The following is a 24,469-nucleotide window of genomic DNA, read 5'->3' as shown; positions in this document are numbered from 1 at the left end:
CGCCGGAGACCAGAGGCCTCTGATCTCCGCCTCTCCCATGTGGCCTCCCCAGCCCTGGAGGGACGCGTCCGTCACAACTACGTGCTCCGGTTGGGGTAGGGAGAGGGATCTGCCGCTGACCCAATCGCGGTCCGTAAGCCACCACTGCAGCTGTCTCGCAGTGCCCTCCGAGATCAGGACATGGTCGGATAGGTTGCCCTGATGCTGGGCTCACTGAAACTTCAGGTCCCACTGCAGAGCCCGCATCCGCCACCTGGCGTGATGCACCAGCAGGATGTAGGAGGCCATCAGCCCCAGAAGCCGCAGCGTCAACCTGACCGAAACCCGGGATAACGGCTGGAAGATGGGAATCAGAGCCTGAATATCCCGGACCCGCTGCTCGGGTGGATAAACCCGAAACTGCGCCGAGTCTAGAACCGCTCCGATGAAGAGGAGCTTCTGAGAGGGGCACAGGTGTGACTTCGGCACATTGATCGAGAACCCCAGCTGATGCAGGAGGTCTGCCGTAGTCTGGAGGTGGCTGACGACTGTCAGGGGCGAGCCCGCCTTAAACAGCCAGTCGTCGAGGTAGGGGAAGACTGAAATCCCCAACCTGCGCAGATGAGCTGCGACCACCGCCATCACCTTTGTGAACACCCGTGGGGCGCTGGTAAGGCCGAAGGGGAGCACGGTAAACTGAAAGTGCTCGTGGCCAACCGTGAACCGCAGGTAGCGCCGGTGGGCCGGCAGGACGGGGATGTGGAAATAAGCGTCCTGCAAGTCCAACGCCACCATCCAGTCTCCTGGATCCAGGGCAGCTAAGACCTGAGCCAGTGTCAGCATCTTGAACTTCTCCTTCCGGAGGAAGCCGTTGACGTTCCGTAGGTCCAAGATAGGGCGCAGGCCCCCTTTGCCCTTCTTGGGTACCAGAAAGTAGTGGGAGTAGCAACCACACCCTACTTCTGGCCCAGGAACGCGCTCGATGGCCCCTTTGGCCAAGAGGGCCGTAACTTCCTCCTGCAGAAGTCGCAAGTGATCCCCCGATACACGGTGGTTCTGCGGTGGCATGGTTGGAGGAGTCGCCTCGAAGGGGAGGGAGTAGCCCCTTCGGACGATCTGCAGTCCGATGTGACAGTGCGCCAGTGGAGGTGGTGATGGCGAACCCTGCCCCCCACTGGCGTCACATGGGCCTGAAAGCACGTTCTAGGAGGGTTTAGAGGCGGATGCTGCGGGGGAAGGTGTGGACTGACCTCGCCGCTGCCCACGACCGCCCGGACGGCGGTTCCCACGGCCGCCACCACGTTGGGTATTGCCCTGCGGCGCGTGGCTGGCGGCACGTGCGGGCGCACCCTTTCCGTGGCCACGAAAGGAGTGATAGGCAGCCGGTTGCTGGCGTTGGCCCGAGAGGCCCAAGGACTTGGCCGTAGCCCTGGAGTCTTTAAAACGCTCAAGCGCATGGTCTGCCTTGTCGCCAAAGAGGCGACGGCCATCGAACGGCATGTCCATGAGCGTGCTCTGGACATCTGCCGAGAAGTTGGCGGACCTCAGCCAGGCGTGGCGTCTGACCGCCACCGTCGTTGCCATCGCTCTACCCAGCGAGTCAGTGGTATCCAGCCCACACCGGATGGAATACTTGGCTGCATCCCGGCCCTCCACAAGGGCTTGGCCGAGTCTGGCCCGTACCTCCAACGGACACTCTGGCAGCACTTCCGCGACCTTATCCCACACAGAGTGGGTGTAACGTCCCAAGAGGCAGGCGGTGTTGGAAGACCGCAGGCCCAAACTAATGGATGAGAAGATCTTCTTCCCATACTGGTCATACCTCTTGAATTCCCGATCCGGCGGGGCCGACGGGAATGCGTTTTGGGAATTGGAGGCCTGGATAACCAGGCTCTCGGGGGTAGGGTGGGAGGACAGAAAACATGGGTCGCCCGGGGCGGGGCGGTGGCGTCTGGCCACGTTCCTATCTACGGGCGAACCCGTAGCGGGCTTGGACCAAGTGCCCAGAAGAACGTCAGTCAAGGCCTCATTAAAGGGCAGCAGAGGCTCGGCCGAGCTTGACTGCGGTTTAAGGACCTCAGTGAGGAGGTTAGTCCTCACGGCCGCGACGGGGAGCTCAAGGTTTAAGGCCTTGGCAGCCCTCATCAGCACCACACTATATGTTGCCCCCTCCTCCGAAGCCACGGTAGGAGGGGAGACAAACCCAGGGTCTGGAGAGGTGTCCAGGCCACTGGCCTCCCCAAGGTCTTCTGTCCAGTCCTCACGAGACTGACACTCCCTGGTCAGAGGGTCCTCAGACCCCTCCCAGTCCTCTCCTTCACCCATCTCCTGAAATTCAGGGTCCTCAACCAATGGGGCCTGTTCATGAAAGTGAAATTCACCCAACGGCGTCTGGAGCGGCGCCCAACGGGGCCGCCCCGACGGCCGAACAGGAACGGAAGTAGAACCGGGGTCGGCGCCGCCCGAGGACGGCGCCGGAGGCGACACCTGAGGGTCCGACGCCGGGGAGGTCGTCAGATCCACCGGCGACGAACCAGAACCCGAAGGAGGACCAGCGGCGTCCTGCGGCGCCGGGCCCGAAGGCACCGGCGGCAACGGAACAACTGGACCCCTCGGCGCCGGGCCCGAAGGCGCCGGCGGCGTCGGGATAACAGGGGCCTGCGGCGCCGGGCCCGAAGGCATCGGCGGCGTCGGGGCTGAAGCACCCGACGGCGTCGGGCCGGAGCCGCCGACCCGCTAGGACTCCCAGACAGGTCTGCTGGGCCCGGAGGCGCCGCGGAGCCCGTCGGAGGAGAGAGTTTCCTCATGGCCATGAGGAAGCGCTCGACCTCCTCCGGCGTCGCGTTGAGCCCAGGGACCGTAGGGTATGGGGCTGGACGCGGCGCCCGCGACTCCGACGGAGCCGCGTGGGCGGTGTCACCCGAACCCCCGGCCGCATCGCGCGAGCGTCGGGGGGAGTCCGAGGAGCGATGACGCCGCTTGGACTTCTTGTGCCGCTTACCTGACGACGACTTCGACCCGGAGGAGTGCGGCCTTCTTTCGGAGCTGTGGAGGCTCCGGACCCGCGACCTGTCCCTCGACCTCCCATGGGATCGGGACCTCTCGCGGCGCGGGACCGACTGCCGGAGTTCGAGTCGCCTACGGGACCGCTCCCGCCTGGCTTTCGAAGAGAGGGCCCGGCAGTCGGAGCAGGCCTTGTCGTCGTGGTCGACGCCCAAACACGACAAACACACGCGGTGAGGATCCGTGACCGACATCAGCCGGTCGCAATCGTCGCAATGCTTGAAGCCGGGCATCCCTATCGGCACCGTTTCGGAGTCGAGAGACTCGAAATAGTAATCAAAAAGGATCAAAAAGGTTAGTCAAAATTGACTAGGGTTACTGCTTTTTCCAGATCTGCGCTTGCTGGCGCGGAAAAAAGAAGAACTGACGTCAGCACGCGGAGGCGGCGTCTAAGTACTCCGACGACGTCATCACGGCGCCCACGACGCCGACGACTGACGCGGAGCCGCAGACGACGCCTACCGACGCGCAAGGGTACTGCTACGCAAAAATTTCCGGATCCAGTATGACGCCTGGGGATATTCTAAGGTAAGGAATCTAATACTAACGTGTCTCTTTCAGATGTACATGGTTGTCAATTTAGAGAGAGAACAGTTAGGATGTGGGTCTGATTAGCAGGCCCACAGCCAGGGAAAGTCGTAAACCAGTGAAGCAAAAAGCAAAAATCTGGGGTGACCATAGGATTGCAGACCCCACTCTCCTACATAACCCCCCCCAAACTTAGGGACATTAAACTAACCTTGACCAGGTGAGTCTTCCTGTTCTAAGTGGAAATACCTGGAGAGACGATCTGCATTGCTATGGTCAATCCCTGGTCTGTGCTCCACTGTAAAGTCCATCCCCTGTAGGGAAATGGACCACCTAAGAAGTTTGGGGTTTTCACCCTTCATCTGATTTAGCCATAAGAGAGGCTTATGGTCGGTCTGAATCTTGAAGTGAGTTCCAAACAAGTATGGCCTCAACTTCTTCAGGGCCCAAACCACAGCAAAGGCCTCCCTCTCAATAGCTGACCAACGTTTCTCTCTAGGGGTCAGCCTTCTGCTTATAAAAGCAATGGGCTGGTCATGACCATCAATATTCAGTTGAGATAGAACAGCTCCCACACCCAACTCAGATGCATCTGTTTGGACAATGAAGGTTTTGGAGTAGTCAGGACTCTTGAGAATAGGTGCAGTACACATGGCCTGCTTTAGGTCATCGAATGCCTTCTGACAGCTAACTGTCCACTGAACTTTCTTTGGCATTTTCTTGCTTGTCAAGTCATTAAGTGGTGTCACAATGGACCCATAATTTTTGACAAACTTCCTATAGTAACCAGACAGGCCCAAGAAAGCTCTGACCTGTGTCTGGGTGGTTGGAGGAGCCCAGTCCTTTATGGCCTGTATCTTGCTCTCCAAGGGTTGAACCTGGCCTCCACCCACAAGGTGGCCCAGGTACACAACCTGACTTTGCCCTATCTGGCACTTGGTGGCCTTGATAGTGAGGCCTGCCTTTTGCAGGGCCTCTAAAACTTCCCTCAGGTGGATCAGGTGATCCTCCCAGATGGAGCTAAAGACAGCAATATCATCTAGATATGCTGCACAAAAGTCATCCAACCCAGTGAGAACTTGGTTCACCAACCTTTGAAAAGTGGCAGGTGCATTTTTCAAACCAAAGGGCATCACCACAAATTGGTAATGACCTCCTGGGGTAGAAAATGCTGTTTTGGCCTTGGCATCCTCAGCTAACCTGATCTGCCAATAAGGAACCTTGGGGAGTCCCAAAAAGTTCAACTCTTGAAAGGATCCTATAATGAAAAGCCTTAGCAAGTCAGAATACCAAAGATAGATAAGTGTACACTACTCCACAGTATCAATCACATTTTGAAAAAGATTAAAAACAAGATACAGTATTAAAATTCAACAATTTATTACAAATTATTAAAATTGATCAACAAAACATCAATGTAGTGCCAAAAATTTAAAATAACATCATCAGTTAAAAACCATACAGTACAATGAGAAGTGCAAAAAAGCAGGGTTGTTACAGTTGTCGACGCAGCGTTTCGGTATTTTTTAATACCACCTTCTTCAGGACAAAACAATTCTATATGAAAAGGAACATACAATTAGAAAACATCTACAGATTCTTAAAAAAACTTTTGTTTCTTTTTTTAAACGCGGCACAAACATTTTCTTGTTTTCCATAGTATACAGTGTATTCAATAAAAAAATTTTGGTATAGTGGTCTGCTATTCAACATGCATAGGGCTATCCATTCGGATCCGTAAAACTATGACCTAGGGTCTCTTTAAAGGTAGCAAACAGTCAATAGTTCAATGTGCATACCTGCAAGTGTATAATCGTTTGAGCTTCGTTTTAATTGATAGTAGCTCAAAAGTAGGTAGTTCTCGTTTCTACACCATGTCTGACACTCCTATTCATGAAGGAAAAGACATATATTCATCAATTTGCCCTATCCTCTTATTGATTATCGGAAGGGGCTGCATGAGATGTTTCATGTTGCTTATTGTAATTACCTGTAGTATTCAGGTGCTCAGTAGTGAGGAACACGCCGGAGGGGGGCCACCGTATTTTTGACCAGAGTCTCACTATGGGGAAACATATTGATAGCAATGGATAATAAAAATGATATATAAAAAAAATGATATATAAAAAAATGATATATAGTATCTAGGCAGAATCCTAATTTTCTGCATATAATATCATTTGTGCATGATTATGTTAACCCCAGTCGGTAGGTCTTTCAGATAAATATGACCCACCGCTGAGAGAAAAAATTAGGCCATTTTATAAATTTAACAAGGGGCAATGATGCAGTTCCTGTTTGGTAAGGACCAAAAAAGACTCACCCTTAGCTCGGGGCAATGTCGTCCTCAGTACAGCGTGACTGGACTCCTTCAATTTTTACCAGCGCGCAGATTTCTTTAGCTTGGTCTTATTTAATTTTGACCTGCAGAAGATAGTATTCATTGATATTATTTGGTTGCTTATCTTGACAACCGTTCTTAATTATATACATTAATAACGTGCTGATCTCGGGGTTTATCGGTATTCCTATCGCTTTATTTACTTAAGGATTTCCCTATTTAATACTTACAACATCTTAAAAAGATGCGGAGATCAGTTTATATTTGGTATAGTTAATGCAGCAAGGCCATTTACACCACTGCTTGCCGGTAAAGCATAAGTGTCAAACTACCCCACTGTGTTACAATACTAACGTGCATGCTGTAGTTAGGCGGGTTTCATCTGTTGATTAGCGGCACAGCGTAGCCCGAATCGTACTGCTGTCCATTCTACATACTACAAAAATGTGGAGCGCGCTTAGCCTTAGATAAGTGTTACGCTAGTGCTTATCTGAGCGTTTTTACACTTCTGTTCTAGTATCAGATCCCTCGCGTTTGGGCTTAGATTGATTTAAACTAGTTACAGTTTCCGCCCATCTGTCATTATTCTAACGGAACGCACAGACTGACTTATCTAAAGTGCATCTTACCTTAGTTTCTTCAATCGGCCTCCCTGCACCCCTCACGGCTCCTCGCATTCGTTTGTCAATGTGTTTATGCTTGCTCGCGTCTACTGGGCTTTTATTTACACATTATGGCGCGGTTTTTCGGATTTGCGTAATCACACGTGACCAGTTCTAGCAGGATCTGCGTCATCACCACGCGTCTTTTTTAAGAACTACAATTGTAGTTTTACTTCACGACGCGGAATTCGTTCGGAGCGGGGTTCGAGTCCCGGCTGTTACAGCTACGGAAATATTTGTCTTGGCCTACGGCGCACTCCACTTTTAATGTTTATATCCTTATTATTATTACATGACAAATTTAGTGTTCCTATCACAGTTATTTTTTGGAATACTTTATTAATTGCTTTAAAGAATTCTTTCCCAGTCCTCCCTAGTATTCAATCCTTCTCTCACTGAATTAAACCTGGACATAAAAAATTGTTCTCGTTTTTTCCGTTTGGTGGCAGTATCACCTCCTCTGCTGTTTTTGGTAGTTAATTCAAGGCCACACCAGCGTAAATCAGTAATAGTGTGACCTGCCATACCCCAATGTTCTGTTAGGGGGGCACCTGTTTTTTTACAGCGTATGGCTGATCTATGTTCGTTCAGCCTCAATCGTATTTCACGAGACGTTTCCCCTATGTATATATGATCGCATGGGCACTTGATCATATATACCATATTTTTGGATCTACAATTCATAAATGATTTAATTTTATGTTTGGTGCCTTTGTGTTCTATACAGTCACCTTTGATTATGCATTCACAGTTTTGACAATTAGTGCACGGGAATGTGCCTGTGGGTAATGGATTATTATCTATACTCGATTGGATCTTCGTGTTAGTTTCTCTATATGTGTGGACTAAGCTGTTCCTGATGGTCCTATTCCGTCTAAATGCAAATAGAGGTTTTGGGATTATTTCTTTATTCTTTTTTGTTACCAAGTTCCAATTGCGATTAATAATATTCTTTATTTTATTGCTCTCACCACTATAATTGCTCACGAACACTAACCTATTATTCGTTGATTTCTCTTTGGCTTTTTCTTGTAATAGATTATCTCTGTTAAAATATCTCGCTCTCTTGAAAGCTTGTCTAACCATCCGTTTTGGGTATCCTCTGTTTATAAGTTTCGTCGTCAATATTTCAGCATGTTTTACAAAATCTTTAATCTGGGAGCAGTTCCGTTTTAATCTTAAGAACTGGCCAAAAGGGATGTTATTCTTTTGACATGAAAAGAATAACATCCCTTTTGGCCAGTTCTTAAGATTAAAACGGAACTGCTCCCAGATTAAAGATTTTGTAAAACATGCTGAAATATTGACGACGAAACTTATAAACAGAGGATACCCAAAACGGATGGTTAGACAAGCTTTCAAGAGAGCGAGATATTTTAACAGAGATAATCTATTACAAGAAAAAGCCAAAGAGAAATCAACGAATAATAGGTTAGTGTTCGTGAGCAATTATAGTGGTGAGAGCAATAAAATAAAGAATATTATTAATCGCAATTGGAACTTGGTAACAAAAAAGAATAAAGAAATAATCCCAAAACCTCTATTTGCATTTAGACGGAATAGGACCATCAGGAACAGCTTAGTCCACACATATAGAGAAACTAACACGAAGATCCAATCGAGTATAGATAATAATCCATTACCCACAGGCACATTCCCGTGCACTAATTGTCAAAACTGTGAATGCATAATCAAAGGTGACTGTATAGAACACAAAGGCACCAAACATAAAATTAAATCATTTATGAATTGTAGATCCAAAAATATGGTATATATGATCAAGTGCCCATGCGATCATATATACATAGGGGAAACGTCTCGTGAAATACGATTGAGGCTGAACGAACATAGATCAGCCATACGCTGTAAAAAAACAGGTGCCCCCCTAACAGAACATTGGGGCATGGCAGGTCACACTATTACTGATTTACGCTGGTGTGGCCTTGAATTAACTACCAAAAACAGCAGAGGAGGTGATACTGACACCAAACGGAAAAAACGAGAACAATTCTTTATGTCCAGGTTTAATTCAGTGAGAGAAGGATTGAATACTAGGGAGGACTGGGAAAGAATTCTTTAAAGCAATTAATAAAGTATTCCAAAAAATAACTGTGATAGGAACACTAAATTTGTCATGTAATAATAATAAGGATATAAACATTAAAAGTGGAGTGCGCCGTAGGCCAAGACAAATATTTCCGTAGCTGTAACAGCCGGGACTCGAACCCCGCTCCGAACGAATTCCGCGTCGTGAAGTAAAACTACAATTGTAGTTCTTAAAAAAGACGCGTTGTGATGACGCAGATCCTGCTAGAACTGGTCACGTGTGATTACGCAAATCCGAAAAACCGCGCCATAATGTGTAAATAAAAGCCCAGTAGACGCGAGCAAGCATAAACACATTGACAAACGAATGCGAGGAGCCGTGAGGGGTGCAGGGAGGCCGATTGAAGAAACTAAGGTAAGATGCACTTTAGATAAGTCAGTCTGTGCGTTCCGTTAGAATAATGACAGATGGGCGGAAACTGTAACTAGTTTAAATCAATCTAAGCCCAAACGCGAGGGATCTGATACTAGAACAGAAGTGTAAAAACGCTCAGATAAGCACTAGCGTAACACTTATCTAAGGCTAAGCGCGCTCCACATTTTTGTAGTATGTAGAATGGACAGCAGTACGATTCGGGCTACGCTGTGCCGCTAATCAACAGATGAAACCCGCCTAACTACAGCATGCACGTTAGTATTGTAACACAGTGGGGTAGTTTGACACTTATGCTTTACCGGCAAGCAGTGGTGTAAATGGCCTTGCTGCATTAACGATACCAAATATAAACTGATCTCCGCATCTTTTTAAGATGTTGTAAGTATTAAATAGGGAAATCCTTAAGTAAATAAAGCGATAGGAATACCGATAAACCCCGAGATCAGCACGTTATTAATGTATATAATTAAGAACGGTTGTCAAGATAAGCAACCAAATAATATCAATGAATACTATCTTCTGCAGGTCAAAATTAAATAAGACCAAGCTAAAGAAATCTGCGCGCTGGTAAAAATTGAAGGAGTCCAGTCACGCTGTACTGAGGACGACATTTCCCCGAGCTAAGGGTGAGTCTTTTTTGGTCCTTACCAAACAGGAACTGCATCATTGCCCCTTGTTAAATTTATAAAATGGCCTAATTTTTTCTCTCAGCGGTGGGTCATATTTATCTGAAAGACCTACCGACTGGGGTTAACATAATCATACACAAATGATATTATATGCAGAAAATTAGGATTCTGCCTAGATACTATATATCATTTTTTTATATATCATTTTTTTTATATATCATTTTTATTATCCATTGCTATCAATATGTTTCCCCATAGTGAGACTCTGGTCAAAAATACGGTGGCCCCCCTCCGGCGTGTTCCTCACTACTGAGCACCTGAATACTACAGGTAATTACAATAAGCAACATGAAACATCTCATGCAGCCCCTTCCGATAATCAAGAAGAGGATAGGGCAAATTGATGAATATATGTATTTTCCTTCATGAATAGGAGTGTCAGACATGGTGTAGAAACGAGAACTACCTACTTTTGAGCTACTATCAATTAAAACGAAGCTCAAACGATTATACACTTGCAGGTATGCACATTGAACTATTGACTGTTTGCTACCTTTAAAGAGACCCTAGGTCATAGTTTTACGGATCCGAATGGATAGCCCTATGCATGTTGAATAGCAGACCACTATACCAAAAAATTTTAATTGAATACACTGTATACTATGGAAAACAAGAAAATGTTTGTGCCGCGTTTAAAAAAAGAAACAAAAGTTTTTTTAAGAATCTGTAGATGTTTTCTAATTGTATGTTCCTTTTCATATAGAATTGTTTTGTCCTGAAGAAGGTGGTATTAAAAAATACCGAAACGCTGCGTCGACAACTGTAACAACCCTGCTTTTTTGCACTTCTCATTGTACTGTATGGTTTTTAACTGATGATGTTATTTTAAATTTTTGGCACTACATTGATGTTTTGTTGATCAATTTTAATAATTTGTAATAAATTGTTGAATTTTAATACTGTATCTTGTTTTTAATCTTTTTCAAAATGTGATTGATACTGTGGAGTAGTGTACACTTATCTATCTTTGGTATTCTGACTTGCTAAGGCTATTCATTATAGGATCCTTTCAAGAGTTGAACTTTTTGGGACTCCCCAAGGTTCCTTATCTCTACTCTCCGTGTCCCGAATTGTACACACTAGGAGACCTCCCTTTCCTATTTTACCTGATCTGCCAATAACCAGCTGTTAGGTCAAATGTACTCAAGAAAGATGCAGAAGCCAACTTGTCTATAAGTTCATCTGCCCTAGGTATTGGATGGGCATCTGTCTTAGTGACAGCATTGAGACCCCTGTAGTCTACACAAAACCTCATCTCTCTCTTACCATCCTGGGTGTGAGGTTTTGGCACTAGAACTACAGGACTAGCCCAAGGGCTCTCTGAGGGTTCAATGACTCCCAATTCCAACATCTTTTGGACTTCCTTCTTTATGCTTCCCTGACGTGGTCAGGTTGCCTGTAGATTTTACTCTTGACAGGCAGACTGTCACCAGTGTCCACCTCATGGGTGCACCAGTTTGTTTGACTGGGGGTCAGTGAGAACCTGTGTCTAAAGGATTGAAGGACCTGTTTACAATCCTTTTGTTGATGCCCAGAGAGGCTGTCAGAAAAGACTACACCATCTACTGACCCATCATCAGGGTTCTGAGTGAGCAGGTCTGGGAGAGGGTCACTCTTCCACCTGCCCCTCATCTGTGGCCATGAGCAAGCCCATGTCCTCCCTGTAGACAAATGCATTGAGCCTGTTTACATGAAGCACCCTTTGGGGGCTCCTGGGAGTTCCCATGTCCACCAGGTAGGTGACCTCTCCCTTTTGCTCAATAATGGTATGGGGTCCAGACCATCTGTCTTGGAGAGCTGCTGGGGCCACTGGCTCCAGCACCCACACCTTCTGTCCTGCATGATACACAGTTAGGACAGCCTTTTGGTCATGCCAAGCTTTTTGAAGTTCTTGGCTGGCCTCAAGGTTTTTGGATGCCTTCTCCATGTACTCTGCCATCCTGGAGCGGAGACCAAGTACATAGTCCACTATGTCAAGTTTAGGCTTTTTGAGAGGTAACTCCCATCCTTCCTTTACAAGACATAGGGGTCCTCTTACAGGATGCCCAAACAGAAGCTCAAAAGGGCTGTAGCCAACCCCCTTCTGTGGGGCCTCTCTGTAAGCAAACAGTAGGCAGGGTAAAAGGATGTCTCATCTTCGCCTAAGCTTTTCAGGTAACCCTTTTATCATCCCTTTGAGGGTCTTGTTGAATCTCTCAACAAGCCCATTGCACTGTGGGTGATAGGGTGTGGTGAATTTGTAATTTACACCACACTCCTTCCATATTGCAGTCAAGTATCCTGACATGAAGTTTGCACCTCTGTCAGAGACAACCTCCTTAGGAAACCCCACTCTAGTAAAAACTGCAAGTAGGGCCCTGGCCAGAACAGGAGCTGTAGTGGTCCTAAGGGGAATAGCTTCTGGGTACCTGGTGGCATGATCCACTATCACCAGTATAAATCTGTGCCCAGATGCTGTTGGGGCTCCATTGGTCCAACAATGTCTATCCCCACTCTTTCAAAGGGTACCCCCACCACAGGTAGTATGAGGGGGGCCTTCGTTGTGCCACCTGATTTGCCACTGGCTTGACAGGTGACACATGAGCGAAAAAACTCTTTAGTGTCTTCAGACATATGAGGCGAGTGAAAGTGTGGGGCAAGCCTGTCCCAAGTCTTGTTCTGGTCTAAGTGACCTGCAAGGGGAATCTCATGGGCTAAGGTGAGGAGGAAACCTCTAAGAGACAAGGGGATGACCAGCCTCCTGGTAGCACCAGGCTTGGGGTCTCTTGCCTCAGAGTATAGGAGTCCATCATCCCAATATACCTTGTGGGCACCTATAGCATTCCCTGCAGCCTCAGCAGCAGCCTGCTGTCTGAGGGGTTCAAGGGAGGAACAGTCTAACTGTGCCTGCCTCAAGTCTGCCCTGGAAGGTCCCCCTGTCCCAAGAAACTCAACCTGTTCAGGTTCAAGCTCTTCTAGGACAGTTCCTTCTGGGGTCTTTGGGTCAGCCTCCTGAGAGGGTTGATCCTCAACCTGAGGCAGGGGGGGAAGGCTCAGCCTTACACCTACTGCTCTTCCTCTTGGGAAGTGTCTGGTCCATTCTTCCAGGATCCAGCACTTGTTCAGCTGGGCATTTCTTGGCCTGTGACCTGGTCACAGCAAGGACATGTGAGGAGAGACCTAGCATTTCTACATGAGTCCTGTACTCCACGTCTGACCACAGTGAGGATTCCAAATCATTGCCCAAAAGACAATCTACTCGGAGGTCTGAACTAACTACAACCCTTTTGAGGTCAGTTACCCCTCCCCAGGAGAAATTAACAACTGCCATACTGTGATTGGTAGTGACATTGCTAGCATTGGTCACTAGGTAATCTGAACCTAGGATGATCTGGTCAGGGTCCACAAATGTTGGTGTCACCATAGTGACACTGGCACATGTGTCCCTGTAGGCCTGAGCCATTTTTCCATTAATTAAAGGTGTTTGCCTGTATTTGCCCAGAGTACTAGGACTTACAGTAGGGGCCATATCCATGTCCCCAGTACAAACAAGAACTGCCTGAGTAGGAATTCTGACTAAGTCAGAACCCACCTCAGTTCCCAGGGTTAACCCAACTATAGCCTTGGGAAGTACACTACCACTACTAACTGTACTAGGGGGTGCAGGTGTCTTAGGGACAGTAGTGGTAGGAGTTTGGCCTTTCTTGGTGCACTCACTAAACCAGTGAGTTTTACTTTTACAGTATTGGCACCATGGTTTCTTAGGACCATCATTCTTCTTCTTTTGGGGATTTTGGGACCCACCCTCCTTAGGTTGTTGGGGCCCTATTGAAGACTTCTGGTCATTTTGCTTATTCCCATTACCCTTCTGGTCTGCTTTCTTCTGGCCACCACCCTGGTTCTGGTTCTGCTGCTTGACCCTTGTCCTGACCCATCGGTCTGCCTTCTTTCCCAATTCTTGGGGAGAGGTCAGATCTGAGTCAATCAAGTGCTGATGCAACAACTGGTTCTGACAATTATTTAAGATTTGCTCTCTCATAATTAGATTATACAATCCTGTGTAAACAGTAACTTTACTACCCAGTAACCAGCCTTCCAAAGCCTTAGTGGCACAATCAACAAACTCAGTCCAATCTTGAGCCTGAGTTTTCTGGGTGTCTCTGAACATCAACCTGTACTGTTCAGTTGTTAAGCCAAACCCATCAATCAGTGCAGTTTTCAAGACTTGGTAATCATTAGCATCCTCATCTCTAACAGTGAGGAGCTTATCTCTACCTTTACCTTCAAAGGAGAGCCACAATATAGATGCCCACTGACTCTGGGGTACCTGCTGTACTTTGCAGGCTCTCTCCAAAGCAGTTATCCACTTGTGGATATCATCTCCTGTCTTATAGGAGGGCACTATTTTACTCAGGTGTCTATTATCAAAACTCCTGTCTTTATCCTTGGGGATATTGCTGCCACCAGTGAGTGCTAACCCACTCAACTGTTGCTCTCTAGCAAAGGCAAGCTTCTCTTTGACAAGGGCAAGTTCTTCCCTTTGGATCCTCAGATTAACTTCCTTCATCTTTGCTTCATGCTCTCTCCTCTGAGGGGAAGTCATTCTCCTCTGAGCAGATGCATGAGAGTGCACAGATCTATTGGAGTCCCTAGAAGGAGATTTATCTCTCCTAACCCCAAAGTTAGGCCTGCTAAGGGTCAGCACTGGGGGTCCCCCAGTTCCTTCCCTATGTAGGTCTAAGTTGGCCCTTGTAAGTCTGCTGACTAAAGGTTGCACATTGTCTGCCTCATCCTCAGATACATCCCCTTCTTCCCTTTCTTCATTCTCTGCTTCAGGGAGGTTGGAGTCTGGATCACCAGGAGTACCTTCTAAGGGGGGCATGCTCCCATCTGGATTAGAGGGGCCTGGGTTAGAGGCCTTTCTAGCATCATATGTCTCTAAGAGAACTAACAGAAAAGGAGTGGTAGGGTTGGAACCCTGTTTTAATTTCCTGGAGGTACACAATTGTCTCATCTCCTGGAAACTGAGAGCTGCATATCTGAAAAGGACCTGTGGAGGGTCACTAACCACTAGGGGAGTCTCTGAAGTCTCTCCATGGGTAGACATGCTTTCTAGTGAGGTGTAAGTGATGCACCTACCTACACTATGGGTTTTCCTACTGATCCCTTGCTAAGAGTTGTAGTCAGGGTGTGCTAGGCCCTTTCTACTACAACAGCTGGTTCAGTAGAACTCAGAGTATTTCTAAGCTTGTTATATGTACCTATAGTACCTTATGTGATCTTTCAAATGATATTTCAAGATTATACGTGGTAAAAACAACAGCAAGCTCAAATCCCAACCGCTGCACACCAATGTGAGAAGTTGGCCTGATATATGATGCTCACTAGTTCTAGTGATCACCTTGTATCAGTCCAAACAACCCTTATGGTCATTGGTTGTAAGTCAACCTTATAGACCAGCTATCCTAATGGTAGCATGGACAAAGCAGTCTTAGGCTAAACTCTTTTGGCATGTGAAGCCAGCTGTTTTACCACAATATAACCCCTTGAATACCAGATGAAAGGACACCACACAGGTTGTTATGAAAATAAACAATATATTTATTAATAACAAACACCTCTGAACTCTTTATGAGATCAGAGGGCTAAGCACATGACTATCTCTTAGGAAAAATACGATAAGTTGCACAAAATTACAATGGTGCCCTAGGGGCACGGCAAACCATATACTAATTAAAGGGAATGTGAAAGTCGATAGAAGAAATGGAGCTGTCCAGAGGCTGTAGGATCGTTGGGACCACGCTACCCTAACCTTAGGTAAGTAATAGGAGGCCCACAGGACGCGGGTGCAGAGTGTGAACTCACACGCGGGATGCGTAACAACGTCTATGGACAGTGCAGTTCAAGAAAAAGGTAAGTACGGACAATCCTGACTAGTTAGGACTAAAACGACTTGGGACTGGACACTAGGAGAGTCAAGCTACCCTTGAGCACCGAAATGCTCTCGTTACCTCACCCACGGGCTGCGGGTGCATAGGTGCGAAGTCGTGTCGGGTTCCTGCGTTGAAGTCAATAGAGCCTGAAAGAAAAGATGCTGCAGGCGACCAGGAGAAAGATGTCCGGTGTGATCCAAGGGCGGATCAGAGATGCTGAAGACCTGGAAGCAGAGGGGACAATGTTCAAAGTCACTAGCCAGTGACTGGAGTGGAACCAGGAAGGAACCAGATGTCGTCGTCGCGATCAAGTGAAGAGTGGACGCTTGACTCTGCAGCCACGTGGACCAGGAGGTGTCTTGGACGACCAGGATGGAGGCATGAGCTGTCCCACGCAGGCTCTCGCTTTCGGCGGTGTTGGTTCCGGATTCGGAGTCAACAGGCCTTGGCAAAGGCAACCCACGCGGTGAGTGGAAAAGGCATCTGGTGCGGACTAGGAGAGTCCGGGGTGCCCCTCTTTTGGAAGGGAGCAAGGGCCAGTCTGGAGCAACTAGACCAGCAGTGAAGATTTCAAGGTTCGTCGTCTAGGAGGCCACTAGCCAGCCGGCAAGTGACCAGACAACGCGTCGAGCAGCAAACAAGCAGAAGGGCCCCACGCAGATCTCGTGGAAGCTGGAGGGCTGATCTTCGGTGCAGGGGCTGCTCGAGGCTGGGGCTTCTCAATCCCCAAAGCACTTGGTCGAGTTTACCTCGGGAGTCGTGCTGGAAGCGAAGTGCAGTTTCTTTCAAGATGGCCGGTCCCACGTGTCTCGTCGCACCCACGGGTCTCAGCTGTGCTGCAGATGTGAGTTGAGGTCGGAGAGGTCTGGGAGTCCGGGTCTCGTCGGGCCCTGAAGTCTGGATCCTCGAGGGAAGACGACAAAGGTAAGCCGCTGGACGCTTGATGGTGCCTGCAGTTGCAGGGTGGACACTCCTTGCCCACAAGGGAGATTTCTTCAGTCTTCTGTGGAGCAGAACGTCGAAGTCCAGAGTTTCTTCTTGTAGAGTAGTTCAGGATTAATCTAACTGGGAATGGGACCAGCTCCTACCTTTATCCTGCTAAAGGGGGCTGTACTGGTGACTAGTAGATTCATCAAAGACCCGTTTTGCGAGTCTTTAATAGCGATTCATAAGGAATCGCTATTAAGGACTTGCAAACCGGGATTCATGTAGGAATTGCAAAAAATATTGCGATTCCTACATGTTCCTTATTTGCGATTAGCAAATTGCTAATCGCAAATAAGGAATAACTCCCCATGCATTCCTATAGGAATGAATGGGGAGTTAATCCTGATTTGCGATTAGCAATTTGCTAATCGCAAATAAGGATGCGATTTCAAGGGTGCCAGGGGTGTCCAAAGGACACCCTGTAACACCCCTGAAATGCAAATGTACACATGTGTTGCGCACACACATGTCCAAAGGACATGTGTGTGTGTAACATGCAACGTAGAAAAATGCACTAAAGTGCATTTTTCTAACTTTTCGCTATTTACCACAAAGTCAGACTTCGTGGTAAATAGCGGCCAGAAATAGCGAATTCGCAAATAATAAATGGTTAATGAATTGCATTTAAGGAATCTCAAATAGAGATTCCTTAAATGCAATTCCTCGCAAATATGCGATTTCGCAATTAGCGATTTTTGCATTTGGGATGATGAATCCCAAATGCAAAAATTGCACTCGCAAAGAGCCAGATTCCCAGAATCTGGCCCTTTGCGAGCCGATTTAACAATGATGAATCTAGCTGTAGGTCCCTCCCCTGGGTGGGACCAGGAAGGGGGGTGGTTACACCCCCTATCCTTTGTCCGGTTTCGCGCCAGAGCTGGGGCAGGGATGCCCCAGCAACTGGTTTGAACCGGTGTATGCACAGGGCACCTTGTGTGCCCCAGGCATGTCTCATTCCTTTCAGGCCTATCCTACCCAATACACAAAATCCTGTCTGGGGTGGTGCTAGCACCTTCCAAGGCAGGAAACCCTTTATCCAAGCCTCCCTCGCTGGAAGGACTCCCAGCAGCAGGAGGTCAGACTTGTGTCTGTGGTGGCAGCATCCATTTTGTGATGCCAAGGCTCGAGTTAACTTTAACCGGGGTTCACAGTTACATACATGTCGTGTCCCTCTAGAAGGGTGGAATGCTACCCCCGTCGTCAGAATTGGCGAGGGGGTAGTATTCCAATTCGTATGACAACTTACTCGACATGTTTTGATAATGTTATACCAGAGTTAGCATTTAACCGCGAGGTTGATAATGAACTTAAGAGTATATGGTATAGCGTTATCATGGAACAGCTATTAGGACTTGGTTCCGCAAGCTGCAGACGGGCTCAGCTCATGCCAGAGCACCATCTCACATAATTCCAAGCACTCTGCCTTCAGGATTGATAAGGCCTGCCATAGGAGTGACTGATAGGAATATATGTGTCCATTTTAGGGTTAGATATAGGTATACTAGATCTATAGCAAAGGGTGATTACACCACCTTGCCCCAGCTGTCTTGCAGCCAGTTGTGTCAGTTTTAGGTGGCCAGCCAGGGGTGGCATAATACATGCTTCAGCCCCTGCTAGGCCCTGGGTACACCTATGCCCTGGATACCTAAGGTACACTGTACAGGGACTGATAAGGTGGCCCAGTACCAATTGGTAAATGCACCTAAAGTACATGGTTGTCAATTTAGAGAGAGAACAGTTAGGCTGTGGGTCTGATTAGCAGGCCCACAGCCAGGGAAAGTCGTAAACCAGTGAAGCAAAAAGCAAAAATCTGGGGTGACCATAGGATTGCAGACCCCACTCTCCTACACAGAGTAGGTGTCTGTAGGTCCTAGAAAATAGTTAAGGTCTGAAGACAGTGGCATGTGTTCCTCAAACAACTTTCTGTCCAGATTTTGGTAGGGTAGTTGTATTACGTTCTTGAAGCATTCGCCACTATGCATACCATATTCTTTATTTTTACTTCACTGTTCTTAAATGGCTGTCTGACATGGTGGGAAATGTGAAAACAAATGTCTCCTGGTACATCCCTTAGGCCTAATATTCAAAGATGGGCGCCTTGTGCCAGCATGCTTGTGAAAGGATGCAAGAGTACATGTGTTGTGATGCACCAACGGCTATTTTTGCTTCTTAACTTTAGCGTTTCAACATGGCTGCCAGTCAATTTTGAATGCTAAAGTAAAGAATAAAATTAAAATGCAGTGGAGCACAAAAGGAGGGGCTAGTGGCCTGGTAACAGTTTGCATCTGCTGGGCTATAATAATATAAAAGAAACAGGGTACATGATAGGGAGTTGTGAAGAGCACTGTCAAGTAAAAGAAGTAAGGAGGGAGTAAGGACCTAGGTAGAGCACAGAAGCAGGGATCCACGTAATAAAAGAGAAGTAATACAAAATAATGTAAAATACATTTAAAAAGGGGCTCAGGATGGGGATCAATGGGTGAACTTGGTATGGGAATGAAAGGAGAGGCGGGGTTGCAAGGGAAAATGAGTGGACGGGGATAGAGCAAAGTCATGCTATTCCATACAATGTAAGCAGCAATGATAGCCTGGCTGATGAGGGACGAAACCGGTCCCAGGATGCTTGTTTCCGGTCCAGGGCAGACCTGGCCTGGCAGTTCGGGCTGGACTGCTCCCATGGGGAGCAGGGTCAAGACTGTTTTGCATATGGCTGGGTTTAAACTGAAATGACATGGATAGCAAAAAACAATGGATTTAGGCCCAGATCTTGTGACTGTGGTGAATGTTTAACATTGTTCAACATTATGTCCATCAATTGTTCTTTTTGCATTTGCTAGGGCCAGGACGAACACAAAAATAGGAAGGAAAGCCATGGAATAAGAAAAATCGACCTGAAATACCCAAGAAAGCCAGTCAATCATGAGTAAAAGGCTGACCCTAAGCCTACTCTATATATTGTATTGCAGACAACATGGCTTCAATAACAGAAAAGTAATGCTACCTGGAAACGAGAGCTAAAAATGAAAATAAGTTCAAACAAAGGTATTATACTGAGCAGGATTATAGAGTCCTTCAACAGACAGCGGAAAATATAGTGACAATGGTCTGCAGGAATTATTAGATTGGCTGAGCAGACGCTTATGAGAAGTGAAAACATCTGCCATTTTCAGGTTATATCAATTTACAAGATAAAGATCTGAATATTAAAGAAGATCAGTACCTTACCAACGTCTCTTATTCACAGTACCTTTTAGATCGCTTGTCCTTTGGATCTCGATAAACTTCACTGGCGCCAACAACAGCTCCTGTAGATCCAATGTACGAATTTGGCCCTAATAATAAACAAAAGTTAAGTCCAAAGTTTACACAAGCCCATTCAAACCCATTTGTTTACTCAAGAAAAAACAGTCTTCTCTCAAAAGCATGAAATGTGACTAAGCCAAAAAAGATAAAACTACTGCAGCAAATAACAGACTGATTGAGAAGAAAAACATCATCTGCCCAATCAAATTTCTTAAGATGATGTTTTAGAATGCAATCCACCACGTGCATTACCAACACAACAAAATAAATTTGCAGTCACCGACAAAGATCTTTCTTTCCGGAGGTTATTAAGATAGATACTCATGCGAGCAACTGGTATGCATGGCTAGAGATAGGTTATTTCTTTCCTCGATTTTTCTTGTTAGAGATAGGGACATTTCTTATGATTATTTTTTAAAAACACAATGGTTTGCATGTGAGCCATGGGTCAACAACAATTACCACTACTATGCAATGAAAACTGCATCAGAATAGAAGACAAGAAATTGTGCATCGAGTCTCCAAAAAGGCTGAGCAGCCTTGTGTAGCTGTTCTCAAGCATGTCTGTTTTGCCCATGGTGCAGTTCGTCTGAGTTCCGTCTTGATGAAAGAGTTACTTACCTTCGCTAAAACTTTTTCTGGTGCATACAGTATCTACCTGTGGATTCCTCACCTTTTGAATAACCCCATGCGCAGCATTCCACTGTAACTTTTCTCCTCAGCTCCCCCAAGTTGACGAGGACATCACAATGGAACGGCTCTGTACAAGACTCTGCATGATGTCATCAGAGCCATAAGAAGACCTCAACGGTGTGCTCACGTCCGTTACACCCATTTTATCCGTGCCTTTGATGCAAACGGGTGAACCGACAACATTTTCACAAGTATACACTATACAAAACACAAACCACCTTGGAAATTCTTCATCAGAGACGCTTCCCAATGTCAACTGATTCTAACAACAAATCACATAAGATATACATTGATTATTTTTCGGTATGAGCAGACAGGCAATGGGGAGGTTGGTGGATCAGTGAGGAATACACAGGCCGATACTGTATCCACCAGAAAAAGCATTACCGAAGGAAAGTAACTTGATCTTCTGATGGATACATCTGCCTGTGGGTTCCTCAACTTTTGAATTGAATCTCCAAGCTGTCCCGGCCCCCGAACGAGAGGGTGCATGCTTGCCTATACCAAAAAATCTTGCGGCACAGAACAAGCAAAACGGCCGTCCTGCTTCACTTTCGAATCCAAACAATAGTGCTTTGAAAAAGTGTGTAGGAAGGCCCAAGTTGCCACTTTGTAGATGTCTACCACAGGGACTTCTCTAGGCAAAGCCAAAGAAGAAGACTTAGCTCTGGTAATATGAGCACAAATACCTTCAGGAGGCTCCTTCTTGGCCAGGGCCTAGCAGATCTTGATACACAGGAAGATTCACCTGGACAGTGTTCTTGATACAAATTATGTTAGCCATAACCACATTGTTTGGTTGTTTATTACTATATATATATATATATTGAGTTTGCCGCTCGCAGCCGTTGCTGTTAGACTGAGCACTTTGGGTTCCCTTCACCTTCGCCTTAACGGACTTCTGCTGAGCCTGATACCGGGTGGAATTGCCGAGTGTGGGACATCGAACGCCTGCTGCAGGGGCCGGGACTGCGAGACCCAGGGTTCATTGCGCCTCACCAGCACAGCGCACCTGGTGTCTCTTCCCGCCCCCTGCTCCCCCGCAGCTACTTACGGCTCGAGGCCCCCGCTCCGCGGGAGCCGCTCGCAGCCGTTGCTGTTAGACTGAGCACTTTGGGTTCCCTTCACCTTCGCCTTAACGGACTTCTGCTGAGCCGGATACCGGGTGGAATTGCCGAGTGTGGGACATCGAACGCCTGCTGCAGGGGCCGGGACTGCGAGACCCAGGGTTCATTGTGCCTCACCAACACAGCGCACCTGGTGTCTCTTCCCGCCCCCTGCTCCCCCGCAGCTACTTACGGCTCGTGGCCCCCGCTCCGCGGGAGCCGCTCGCAGCCGTTGCTGTAAGACTGAGCTCTTTGGGTTCCCTTCACCTTCGCCTTAACGGACTTCTGCTGAGCCGGATACCGGGTGGAATTGCCGAGTGTGGGACATCGAACGCCTGCTGCAGGGGCCGGGACTGCGAGACCCAGGGTTCATAGCGCCTCACCAACACAGCGCACCTGGTGTCTCTTCCTGCCCCCTGCTGCCCTATATAACCACGCCCCACTACGCGCCCGCGGGACGCGCACGGGCTGGCGTCGGGCTAAGCCCGGGCAAAGGGCGGGCCGTTTGAGGCCGTTCGAGAACAGACGAGACCGGGACCGGGCTACCCCCCTGCTCTTGCTGTTATCTTTGAGTTTTAGGATTATAGTTTAAATTCACGAACCATGGCGACCAGAGAAACAAGGAGCAAGAGCACGCTGACCGCTGGAGCAGCAAAAGGTACTCTGGACACTTATTTTGCTAAAGCAGGGTCTCTTTTGATTGATGAAATTACGATACTTGAAAGGCGCATATCCCAAGAAATAGAATGGGTTAGAAGATCCTCTATGGGGCCCATAGCCCACGCAAAGACTCCGGAAAATAGACTGGATCGCATTGTTTCAGATAACGGGGAAAATGTGGTTGGCGGGACGCTAGTTCTATCTAACTTAACCAATTGTACCTTCAATAATATTGACAATGACATTAGTGCTCCCGATGAGTTTAGTCAGATTCAAGTGCAGCACACCCTCCCCCTTCCTACTGTCATCACGGCTAACTCGGATGACATCAATGATAGTGTTAGCTGTCCAACGCAGGGGGAAAGGGACGGAGCCATACCAAAAAGGAAAAGAGGGGTACAAAATCCTGGGGGGCAAAAGGCAAAAATCGCAAAGCACAACTGTACAGTGGAGGGTAGCAGACAAGGACCAAGCAAAAAAGGACCCACTTCATCAGACAAAATCCCGCTACCACCTCGCATAAAACAAATATGTTAATCCCACCGCCCAGTGTAAACACAGACGCCAATGACCTTACTTCCAACATTGACGCACTTTTCAAGACATTACTAAGCCCTTTAGAAGCACACCTACTAAAGATTGAAGCCAGGTTAGTGACGATAGAAAAAGCAACTGTTCAGCTTGCTGACACGTTTAAAATAAACAATAACATAGTTAGAGGCGGGGCAGAGCTTAGGAATAAAAAGGTTATACCAAAGCTCACAGCGAAGGATGCTGGGTTAGCTCCTAATATATCTCAAACACAACCGCCTACATCACACACTGTTACCCCTCCGGTGACTGATCGTACTCCAACATCTAGCCACCCAGAAAAGAAAGCTATAGGCACGCAGGGAGCACATCTATTTACCAAAAAACCTAGGCCAATGAACCTGCCGCCAGAGGCGAGCCCGTACACAGTCATTCTGGCCGGAGTACCAGAGTTGAAATCCGATTCTAAAGAATCTGTCTCTGCTCTGAAAAATAAGGTGGCTAACTGGCTTACCATAAATAGACCTCTACCCTACGGTATTTCGAGCGAGGTTCTTATGGTTAGGAGAGTCTCATGGTGGGGTAACACAAGGAAATCAATCAACGGAGATTGTGTCCTAATTAATTTTAGGGATCCTAGGACTGTTTCCCACATATGCAGTTGGTCGCATTCTGAGCAGGGGACATCCATTCAGTCCCTACCCCTATTCTTTTTTTTATCCACCATCGTTTAATCCACGCGAGGAGGAGGGTTGGGACACAATTTCCAGGAGGGGGAGAGGCTGGGGCGACAGAGAAAGAGGATTTCCACCGTCCCAGATTTCAGCAGCCTGACTATTTCCCAACATTCAATAGGTATAGCTGTCTGGACATGGTGGATTGACACAACTGGGGTAGGAGGCGGGAGGTTGGTGATTTTTATAGGGGTCCCAAAGAAGGAAATACTACTCCCCCTATTGCACGCCTCGCTAACACCTTGGAGAAGGATTATTGGGAGGAGCAAAATAATAATAAAGTGGCTCACCCAAACACTGAAGGACCCCTATCCAGTATGAACGAATCCATAGTCGAACTAGGGGAACGACCGCATATCGTTAAACCACTGACGAGCCTAACTGACACGGTTACACCTACTCTTCCTATCTTGAATCCCAGACCACCTTCATTCAAGATATTGTCCTGGAACGTGGCTGGCCTGGGGAATAAACTGAATTGCCCGGATTGGAGTTCGTTTATCGAGGCCAAAGACATATGCCTGTTCCAGGAAACCTGGGCAAGAGAGGCTGTCTCCCGTACAGGTTTTGCGGTATTCTCAATTCCAGCGAAGTGGGGGGGCAAGGGGCGTCCGTCACGAGGTCTCGCAACCTGGGTGGGTGGCTGTCGACCTGGGCTGTGAGGCCACACCTCTCCCCTCAGCTTCAGAGGACATCCTTGGTGTTTTGTTGGAGTGGCCGAACTCGAGTAGACTGGTTGTGGTAAATGTTTACTCCAGGCCGGTAAACATCACACAAGAGTCACATACTATCGAGGAAC

At 47.4% G+C, this 24,469-nt stretch overlaps 1 protein-coding gene across 14 annotated transcripts in view; it reads right to left on the bottom strand.

Annotated features, from left to right (window-relative positions):
* Positions 1–24,469, bottom strand: part of AFDN (afadin, adherens junction formation factor) — a 1,642,835-nt gene that overhangs the window by 26,698 nt on the left and 1,591,668 nt on the right. For all 14 annotated transcript variants that reach the window (XM_078648844.1, XM_078648846.1, XM_078648851.1 and 11 more), the window contains one exon: positions 19,891–19,975. In XM_078648844.1, coding sequence (XP_078504970.1) covers positions 19,891–19,975 — 85 coding nt within the window. The remainder of the gene's footprint in view (positions 1–19,890; positions 19,976–24,469) is intronic.

Source organism: Lissotriton helveticus, chromosome 6 (assembly GCF_964261635.1).
Source record: "Lissotriton helveticus chromosome 6, aLisHel1.1, whole genome shotgun sequence".
NCBI classification, from domain to species: Eukaryota; Metazoa; Chordata; class Amphibia; order Caudata; family Salamandridae; genus Lissotriton; species Lissotriton helveticus.
The sequence above is the reverse complement of the archived record's forward strand: the minus strand, read 5'-3'. Positions and strand labels throughout refer to the sequence as shown.